This window comes from Bos indicus x Bos taurus, chromosome 1, assembly GCF_003369695.1.
Source record: "Bos indicus x Bos taurus breed Angus x Brahman F1 hybrid chromosome 1, Bos_hybrid_MaternalHap_v2.0, whole genome shotgun sequence".
NCBI classification, from domain to species: Eukaryota; Metazoa; Chordata; class Mammalia; order Artiodactyla; family Bovidae; genus Bos; species Bos indicus x Bos taurus.
The window spans coordinates 138,778,791-138,789,266 of NC_040076.1; the positions used below are offsets into that span (position 1 = coordinate 138,778,791).

The 10,476-nt window shown below is 42.9% G+C and overlaps 1 protein-coding gene across 1 annotated transcript; it reads right to left on the reverse strand.

Moving 5' to 3' along the window:
* Positions 1–1,632: 1,632 nt before the first annotated feature.
* HMGN1 (high mobility group nucleosome binding domain 1) lies at positions 1,633–8,586 on the reverse strand. The gene is made up of 6 exons (XM_027546476.1): positions 8,195–8,586; positions 7,832–7,864; positions 7,717–7,746; positions 7,584–7,634; positions 4,486–4,614; positions 1,633–2,778 (listed from the first exon to the last, which is right to left on the reverse strand). Exons 1-6 carry the CDS (start codon positions 8,207–8,209, stop codon positions 2,731–2,733), a joined length of 306 nt encoding a protein of 101 aa, XP_027402277.1. The 5' UTR covers positions 8,210–8,586; the 3' UTR covers positions 1,633–2,730.
* Positions 8,587–10,476: the final 1,890 nt, after the last annotated feature.

Consider the following 10,476-nt stretch of genomic DNA (forward strand, 5'->3'; position numbering starts at 1 on the left):
GGTTATTGTTACCATCTTTCTAAATTCCATATATATGCATTAGTATACTGTATTGGTGTTTTTCTTTCTGGCTTACTTCACTCTGTATAATAGGCTCCAGTTTCATCCACCTCATTAGAACTGATTCAAATGTATTCTTTTTAATGGCTGAGTCATACTCCATTGTGTATATGTACCACAGCTTTCTTATCCATTCATCTGCTGATGGACATCTAGGTTGCTTCCATGTCCTGGCTGTGATGAACATTGGGGTACACGTGTCTCTTTCAATTCTGGTTTCCTCAGTGTGTATGCCCAGCAGTGGGATTGCTGGATCATAAGGCAGTTCTATTTCCAGATTTCTAAGGACTCTCCACACTGTTCTCCATAGTGGCTGTACTAGTTTGCATTCCCAACAACAGTGTAAGAGGGTTCCCTTTTCTCCACACCCTCTCCAGCATTTATTGTAGACTTTTGGATCGCAGCCATTCTGACTGGTGTGAAATGGTACCTCATAGTGGTTTTGATTTGCATTTCTCTGATAATGAGTGATGTTGAGAATCTTTTCATGTGTTTGTTAGCCATCTGTATGTCTTCATTGGAGAAATGTCTATTTAGTTCTTTGGCCCATTTTTTATTGGGTCATTTATTTTTCTGGAATTGAGCTGTAGGAGTTGCTTGTATATTTTTGAGATTAGTTATTTGTCAGTTGCTTCATTTGCTATTATTTTCTCCCATTCTGAAGGCTGACTTTTCACCTTGCTTATAGTTTCCTTTGTTGTGCAGAAGCTTTTAATTGTAATTAGGTCCCATTTATTTTTGCTTTTATTTCCAATATTCTGGGAGGTGGGTCATAGAGGATCCTGCTGTGATGTATGTCAGAGAGTGTTTTGCCTATGTTCTCCTCTAGGAGTTTTAGTTTCTGGTCTTATGTTTAGATCTTTAATCCATTTTGAGTTTATTTTTGTGTATGGTGTTAGAAAGTGCTCTAGTTTCATTCTTTTACAAGTGGTTGACCAGTTTTCCCAGCACTACTTGTTAAAGAGATTGTCTTTAATTCATTGTATATTCTTGCCTCCTTTGTCAAAGATAAGGTATCCATATGTGCGTGGATTTATCTCTGGGCTATTTTGTTCCATTGATCTATATTTCTGTCTTTGTGCCAGTACCATACTATCTTGATGACTGTGCAAAGCCCTCTTTTTGGTACCAGTTCAACCCAAATCAATGTCCTCTGGATTTTTTTCTGTAGTTTCACTTTTTAAGATGCCACATCTTGCCACTCCCTGTGAACTCTGATCTTTTGGGGACATTCAAATGGCACACAGCCTTTGCAGAGTTCTATGACCCTGTAGGAGTCATTTCTAAAGCACTCATGCATCCTACTCATCAAATCCATATGTGGTGTAACATCAAGTGTAGAGAGCTCTAAAGTCTCTTCCATGGCTTCTCCCTCTTCAGTGCTGACCCTTGCAAAGTGCTATCTCTGGCCCCACTTCTGCATTTACCAAATCAGCACAGGTGTCCAGTATTATCTCTGAAGACTATTTAGATGGGAAAACAGGACAATACACATGAAAACAAGTCTTGAAAATATGCACACACACCTAGTTCTAGCTTACTCATTATTTAAAGCTTACTTCATAAGAAAAGTAGTAATTAGGTATTTATTTTGCTTCAGAGGACAAGGCGCTCATTTCCCAAAAAGCCAATTTAGTCACAAAAATATCTGCAAGGTACACTGTAGAAGTATTATAGAAAAAAGGAAGTAAGAACAAACGCGGAAATTCTTTAAAATCTAGGGAACTCCCTGGCGGTCCAAGGGTCAGGACACTTCAGGCTTTCACTCCTGAGAGGGAATGAAGATCCTCCAAGTCACTGAGCCAAAAATAAATATATATATATATAAAATTTAAACCAGAACTTAATACATGCATTTCATGAAATTCTTTTATAACTGAGATTTTATTGGTTGTTTTGAGGATCACTACACAGACATTTCAATTTGTACACAATTCTTCACATATGTACCAGAAATCTAAAATATGTAGTTGTGATTCATAACAGATATTCCAGTGACTTTCCAGCTTAAAATTTGGAGCAAACTTTCCTTAACAGGATATCAAGTACCAATATCTTCAAATATTGATATGTTGTTACATCATAAGTCCCACTGATTCACAATTTAATATCATATACACTACATACCCAAACTGTCAATCGTTCACAGCACATTAACCAAGTTACTAGGAAAACTGGACTACCACGACCAAAGATGTTATAGTATAGTGCACAAAATTCTGACCAGGAGAGCCAAGATCAAAAAGTGGTTTGCTGTATGAAATAATTCTACCAAAACGATATGGGAAGAGAAGTAATTTAAAGTGTTCAAGACATTAAATGCACAACTGACTCCAAACTGCCATTTAGTATGCTTTTGTGTTACAGGATATAAAAGCTACCCCCCATCTATGGAATGTTAAGCTGACACCCAAGACAATCAAAGCCTCCCGTATCCAATATCCCACTATTTTCTGGTTGTACCAAAAAATAAACAACCAGCAAATGATTTCACCTCTTAAAAAAAAGCATTTACACTTAAAAAATGGGATGAGGTGGGATTCCCTCCTTTTTAAAAATGTTTCTAGAGCTACTAAAAAACTTGCATTTACAAAATAGTTGATAAAAATATTCCTCTGGATTGTACAAGAAGGGAAACAGGGACCACTGACAGGACTCGGTATGTGGTTATTAATCAGACTTGGCTTCTTTCTCTTCTGCTTCATCAGAGGCTGGGCTCTGCAAATCAATGAAAAAAAGTGATCAAACATTTGACTCCTGCATCATTGCTATAATAAATGCTATATTTAGCATTTATAATAAGTTTTCCTCATTGTACTATTAAGTCTTAAAAATACATTCAACTCTCAATATTTGTAGATTCTGTACTGGTGAATTCACCAACTCACTACAAGTTATTTGTAAACCCAAAATCAATACTGATGGCATTCCCACGGTCTTGTGCAAATACATAGCAGTAAAACCATGAGTCACGTGACATGCAGTCTCAGCTAACCCTGCTTGTTTCAGCTCTAACGCTGTAAACAAGCATTTATTTCACTGTCTATTTAGTGCTACACGTATCAATTTTTTTTGTCCTCATGGTGGAGAAAATGTTGACTAGACAAGTCTAGTGTTTTTCAAGACTATGTGCAACAAGGCTGTGGTATACATCTGTGTATATGGAGAAAACCGACAATGGACAGCTTGACTGAAGCACAAGTTATACTGCTGCCTCTCTTGGCCCTGCGTTCTATATAATTTCTCAAAAACACGTATTAAGCATGAAAGCACATAAGGTTGGGGGCTTCCCTGGTGGCTCAGTGGTAAAGAAGCCACCTGCAAGGCAGAAGATGCGGGAGACTCAGGTTTGATCCCGGGTGAGGAAGATCCCCTGGAGAAGGACACGGCAACCCATTCCAGTATTCTTGCCTGGAGAATCCCATGGACAGAGAAGCCTGGGAGGGTACAGTCCATGGGGTTGCAAAGAGATGGACATGACTGAAGCTACTAAGCACACACGCACTTAAGGTTATGGTTTGATCTGTTGATGGAAATGTTGCAATGAGTGTATTTTGAGACTCTAACCCTGTATTTCCACTACGTTCAACTATCCAGTACTTGGAGCAACCTTATAGAATACAACCATCACAGATAATGAGAATCAACTATAGTTTGATAAAAGGGATTAGAAGGTGACATTCTCCCCTTATAATTGTATTAGTTATTTACCACAACCTTGAAACCCACTTATTTTTATAGGTAAAATCTTTTTTTTCAGAGCTTAAAAGGATAGATTGAGGACATCAACCCTTTTAATTGATCGAAGTTACTACCTAAATCTAGACAAGTGGCTACTTTTAAGAAAAACTTCATTATATAAAAGTTAAGAAAAATGTGAAAAATTAAGGGAATGGATTAAAAAAATTTTTAAAGGAACATCCAGAATATTAGAAACTAACAAAGGGAATGTATGTATACCTATGGTTGATTCATGTTGAGGTTTGACAGAAAACAAAATTCTGTAAAGTGATTATCCTTCAATTAAAAAATAAATTTATATTAAAAAAAGAAACTAACAAAATTATTAAGATCTACAGATGGCAATTTGGTTAAAAAAAAGACCAGAATGTTTAAACAAAATCCCTACATTATGTAAAGAAAAATAATTTAGTAAAAGAAATCTTTAAAAAAAATCTAGCAATTAATAAACATATATACAATAAAAATGGTGAATCTGAATGTAAAATTCTGTGTACGATTTCATGTTTACAGTTAAAAAAAGAACCCATTAAAGGTAAAATTTAAAATATTATCTAAATTCATAAAAAATATTCTGCCCACTTGGAGCAAAATACAATCTTTGTTCAATATTATAAAGATTGTCTTATCTGCTACATTATTCACTGTTGAGAGTCAAAATTAAATCACACACACACTCCTGACCTCCTCGTTTTTAGTCTCTCCATTTTCTGCAGGTAAGTCTTCTTTAGTCTCCTGGTTGGCCACTTCCGCCTGTTTTCCCTTTGCTCCTCTTTTCCCTTTTGTTTGCACTTTTTTGTCTGAAGATTTATCCTGTGATAAGAGTAAGAGTATATTTAAGTATCAACTCTGCACTTATCAACATTTTTTGACTTGCTAGGAATTGTCCCTACCATAGCTGCAGTGTTAGTGCTGCCGCTTGCCAGTCTGAGTTACAGGACACACTTCAAGGTCAGCCCGCAGCCAACAGGACCACATAGCATGCTGAGGTCCTAACAGCACCTGTATACCAAGCCTCACCAGACTCAAGACAATTACATCTAAAGCCTCAGCAACTCCCCTTCTCCACTGTTCTCTGAAGTTCCAACAGGAAAGAACAGACAAACTGAAGAATTTTTGCAAGGCTCTCTCCCAGCCCCCAACCCTACCCACCCCCAAACTTCTTTTAAGTGGGAACAACAATCAAATTATCAAATAACCACTGTCCCGAGGATTCACCTGAGAAAAGCACCATGTTGTAAGGTCAGATTGATTATCCTGCTCCAGTTAGTCCCTTGATACATAATCAATAGCTAAAAAGATCGAGTTTATAATTTCATTTAGGCATATGAAGTATCTGAAAACACACAGGTATGTGATGATAAAAGACCTTCAAAGGTTATGCCGCTTTAAAATAATATACAACAGTATTTCTGGATTCGATCCACCAGTGGGGAAGGAGAAATCTAACAAATATTTATTTCCTATAAGTAGAGGATGTAGTTAACAGTCAAATTAAGTCAAGTCACCAGTGAGTTGCGTAATACTGACCAATACTTGCATTAAACAGCCACAAAGATACAGAAGACCTTACAACTTTAATGCTAAGGGAGCGGGGGATCAGTGGAATGGATTCTGTGCCAATAGTGGCATTCCATACATGACAGCAAGTCGACCACTAGCAACTGAGTATCTTTAGAATAAACAATAAATCATCTAATAACAAACGTATTTGGGGCAACACTGCTACATACAGACACACCATGAAGTGTCACAACACTTTCTGCATTTAAAAATAATTCTTTAACAATCTGATTGCTTTAGATTTCTCATTAATTTCATAACCGCTATCAGAGCATCATGAAAGTATAAAACCTTAAGTGGATAACAGCCTAGACTGAAATATCACTTTTAACTACTAACAGCCGGAAATCGAGATGAAAGAAAATAAATCTACGCATCTATAGAATGGTAATCAATACACCAAAAGCTTTACCTTCTGTTTAAGGCTTTAAAGTGGATCAATTATGAAGACAATACTACTTTATTAAAATTAAACGGAAGAAAAACTTCTCCCTTTTCCCATCACTTTTCCTTTAGGAAACTGAGCCGACAGGTTTGTTTCTCAAGGAACACATGAAAACTTACCTGTTGGCCTCTGAAAGGGAAGAAGAAAAACGTTAATTACATCTAATGGCCCCAAATGCAACTGATAGTAAAATTTGATTTTTTTCTTTTTGGCCGCACTGTGCACCGTGTGGAATTTCAGTTCCCTGACCCGGGATCGATCTGGGGTCCCCTGCATTGGGAACTCAAGAGTCTTAACAAACTTACTACCGGGGAAGTCTCTGAACTGTTTTCATTAAAAACAAAATAAAACCCCAAACTTTTAGGACAGATTAAAACAGAGACAGGTAAATAAAAAAGATGTAAAAGAAAACAAGCATAGCATTTTAGCCAATTGGTTTATTGAAAAAGTAAATAATAAAAGACGAGTAGTAATAGTATACTTTACAAGTGGATACTTTCCAACAAGATCTATTTTCCCTGCATTCATGAAGTTTCCCTTTACTGATTTTTCGTATGGAATTCTTCATTTTCAGGTCTGAGAAATTCCAAGTTGGCCTACTACACCTATACCTTCTTTAAATCCACTTTGAAAAGATCACAAAACAACTTTCTATTGGGAAAACGCTTAAATTTTTACACTCAGCTCTGTACAATGTTTAAATAAAGACAAAGGAAAATTTTTTGGTATTATTCAGTATTTAGCTTTCACCTATACTCTTAGGAAAGGGGAGATAACAATGAAGACTGAGGGGAGAGGAGGCTTCTAATAGCAAACTTTCATCTAAGTTTTGAGTTAACAGAAGTTAATCACACCATGAATTTCCCCTGAAGAACAAAGAAGAGCTTTAGAGGGTGGTATCAATGCTAGATCCAAAGAGTCACAAATGATGTACACATATTTTGCTGTCCCAACTTAGATTTTCAAAATACAAACATCCAACAACTACCCAAACACTCTCCATGTGAATAAAGCAATCAGGAATCTATTCCAGAGCAACACTATTTACGATCATCTTAAACAATGTCAGGATAAAACAATTTAGAGAACTTTCACATGAACTATACAAAATAATCTTAAAAGAGGAATGTTCTCAGAGAATATAATTTTTGATCTCCCCCTGCACATAAGGTATAATCCCCTACCTTGCTTTGCAAACCTCATATGCAAAAACAGTCCCCATCTCCTGGCTTCAGTCCTAGCTTTTCTGATACTCAGAATAGGAAGGCCAAACATGCAACAGAGAACCACCAACAGGGAACCATTAACCATGACATACACATTACAAAGAATGAATTACCCTGGTGAGTGAAAGTTATTCAATATTTTCAGTTTCAGAATTTAAATTTCCCAAATTCTGGAGCAGCACTAACGTGATACGTTATACTCTCGTAAGCCAGGATGATGACTACATTCACTGAATTTTTCTCATACTAAAAAAGGCAGTTGGTGATGGACAGGGAAGACTGGCATGCTGCAGTCTATGGGGTCGCAAAGAGTCGGACACCACTGAGCCACTGAACTGAAAAAAGGCACTGTTTATTGAAGTTATATAACATAAAACTAAAGTGGTAAATAAAATAACCCTCCGACGACTTTTCGGCAGACTGTGACAACAAACTGTGGTTGATTTGCAGAGTCTCAAAGTTAAGACCTCCGTTGCCAGCAGTAACCGTTAGAGACCTGCAACAATTCAAAGACACCATGATCTCTAAAGGCTGAGTCTGAAACCTACCTTTCCCGCCGCCTTTTTTGGCTTCGCTTCCACTTTTGCAGGAGCCGGTTTCTGAAAGACAAAGGTAACACTGAGCTTCTTTCCTAGGTTCGAACCCACGGAAAAGAAAGGTTAGGGGGCTTGCTTTACTTACAGCTGACAACCTCGCCGACCTCCTCTTGGGCTTTGGGAGAAAAAACGAAAATGAGCAAGGAATGCGCGGTGCGGAGCAAACCTAGCCCACCCCCGGGAGCGGAGCGTGTTCTTACCTCCTCCTTCGCCGCCCCCTCGGCGGAGCTGACCTGCGGGAGAAAGAAGAGGGCGAGTGGGCACATCCCGTGAACAAAAGTGCCCGCGCGCCCCGGGCCTGTCTGAGCGCGAGAACAATGCCCGGCCGCGTGACGTCAGCGGATTCCCGCCGCCGCGTTCGAATCTCGCACCCGGCTCCTCGAGCTGCCGAACGTTCCAGAACGCGGCACGGAGGCCGCCGTGCGCTAGCCCTCCCGCCCGCCGCAAGTTCGGCAGCCTTCCCGGCCCAGCGCTGCAGAGGAAGCGGCGGGCCTGGGCCTCGCGGGGCTCTGGGGACGGCCGGGCGGCGGAGTGGGCGTGTGCGGGACGCGGCCACTGCTCACCTTCCTCTTGGGCATCGTGGCGACGGGGCGGGCGAGAGCCGGGTGCCTGAGGGCCGCGGCGCGCCGAGAGCCTTCGCGAAGCTGAGTAGCCTGACCGCTGCCGCTCCTCCCGCCGCCCGAGCTGCTGGGACCCGCGGCGGGGGTGGTGGGAGAACCGGATGGAACCGGATTGGGAGCCCGCCCCCTCCTCCCCCCGCGTCCCCCGGCCGCGGGCTCCCCCTCCCCGCCGGCCGGGCCGCCCCTCGCCCTCGCCCCCGCCCATTGGCTGCGGGGTCCACCGCTCCGCGGCCCGCACCCCGAATAGGTGAGGCCGGCCGTCACTCGACCACTGCGCCCCGCCCCCGCTCTCGGCGCCCCCACCCGCCCGCCGTCTCGCGGGGCCCCAGACCCAGGCGAGGGGGCGGGGCCCCACAGGCCGCTCTCGCCTGACGGTAGTTTGTTTGAAGCCGAGCCGCAAAGTGCGGTCTGCACGCTGATTGGCGGACGCCCGCCACGTGGTCTCCGTGTGCGCCCACCCACAACCCCTCCGGGGTACCTGGTCGCCAGCCAGCGCCAGGGAAACCCCGAGGTTAAGAGTCCCTTCTCTGTAGGGGCAGTTGGGTCGGAAGGTTTATAGTTCACAGAATGGGAAGGGAGAGACAACGGGTTTAACTACGAACCAATTTTGCCCACCTCAGTCGGTAAGACAAGCTATCTACTAGGTTTACAGTCTTGCTGGCCTGCGGTCTTAATGCGCAGGCGCGGGATGGAAGGTCGTGGGAAGGAACGTCCGCGCGGGGCGCCACTGCGCAGGCGCGGATCTTTGCGACGGCGCTGGATTCCCAACCAGTATACCCTGGTCGGGTCTTTTCGTATAGCTTTTTAAAAAAAGTCGTCCGTCCCTTGAGGCGCTGGGGGTGCTGGCGGTTCGTCTCAGGAGCTCAGTGGGCGTCTGAGTCCACACCCACCAAGCCGAGGACGCGCGGACCCACTCTCAGATCCCTTGGCCGGCCGATCCTCTCCTGCGCTGAAGTGAAAGGGCAAGAACGCCCACCCAGTTCTTGTTTGTTTTCTAACCACTTCCTGACCCAACTACCTTTCTGAGGTGGAAAAAAAGAGTTTCACGCTGGGAGTCAGCTGGGAACCAGTGAGAGCACGTTACCCAGTTTCTTTACTGAATAAGAAAATTTTGCTTGTAAGGACCACTTGAGTTACTGCAGAAGAAGTTTTTAATCAGAACAGTGTTAACTGGAGTTCATGGAGAGGAAGAAACAGACTGAAAACAGACTGAAAGTCCACCACTGAAGAGCTCCAGATAAACCATGACACTATCACATAGTGGAATAATGAGCTACTGCGAAAAAGAATGAGGCTGCTCTTTGTAGAAATGAATTTTCGAAACCACTAGTCAGACTCTAACTCCTGATCCATAAGTACTGCCTTCCCAGCTCATTCAAGAAAGTCTTGGACTGCCCTTGCGGTCCAGTGGTTAAGACTCTGGGATTCCACTGCAGGGCTTGTGGGTTTGATTCTTGGTCCGGAAACTAAGGAGCTTCCCAAATGGTGCAGCGGTAAACAATCATGCCTGCCACTTCAGGAGGTGGGGATTCCTTCCCTGAGTGAGGAGGAGGAAATGGCAACCCACCCCAGTATTCTCGCCTGGAGAATCCCATGGACAGAGGAGCCTGGTGAGCTATATTGTCTATAGGGTCCCAAAGAGTTGGACTCCACTGAGCACACATGCATGCACTGGGAACTAACATTCCCAGATGCATGGGAATGCTTGGCCAAAAAAAGTCTTAAGTTCTTAGAGTGGTTTATATGGTCCTCTGCCAATGGGCCCACTTCAAAAGGTTTTTCCCCTTGGTTCTCATTACCAGTCTCAAATAGGCTGGGCATCACTGTTTCAGGCCTTGTCACTTGCTGTTCCCTCTGCCTGGAATGCTTCCTGTGCTGCTTCAGACCAGTGCCATCTCTTCCTCACCATCTGTGGGTCTTTCCACAAATGTCACCGTGTCATTGAGACCATTACTGAGCTGTCAGTTTAGGATTGCACCTCCCAATCTCTAGTTCTTGCCACATCTGTTAACTAACTAGCTGCTGCTGCTGCTGCTAAGTCATTTCAGTCATGTCCGACTCTGTTCGATCCCATAGACAGCAGCCCACCAGGCTCCGCCGTCCCTTGGATTCTCCAGGCAATGACACTGGACTCTTGAAAGTCCCTTGGAGTGCAAGCAGATCCAACCAGTCCGTTCTGAAGATCAGCCCCGGGATTTCTTTGGAGGGAATGATCCTGAAGCTGA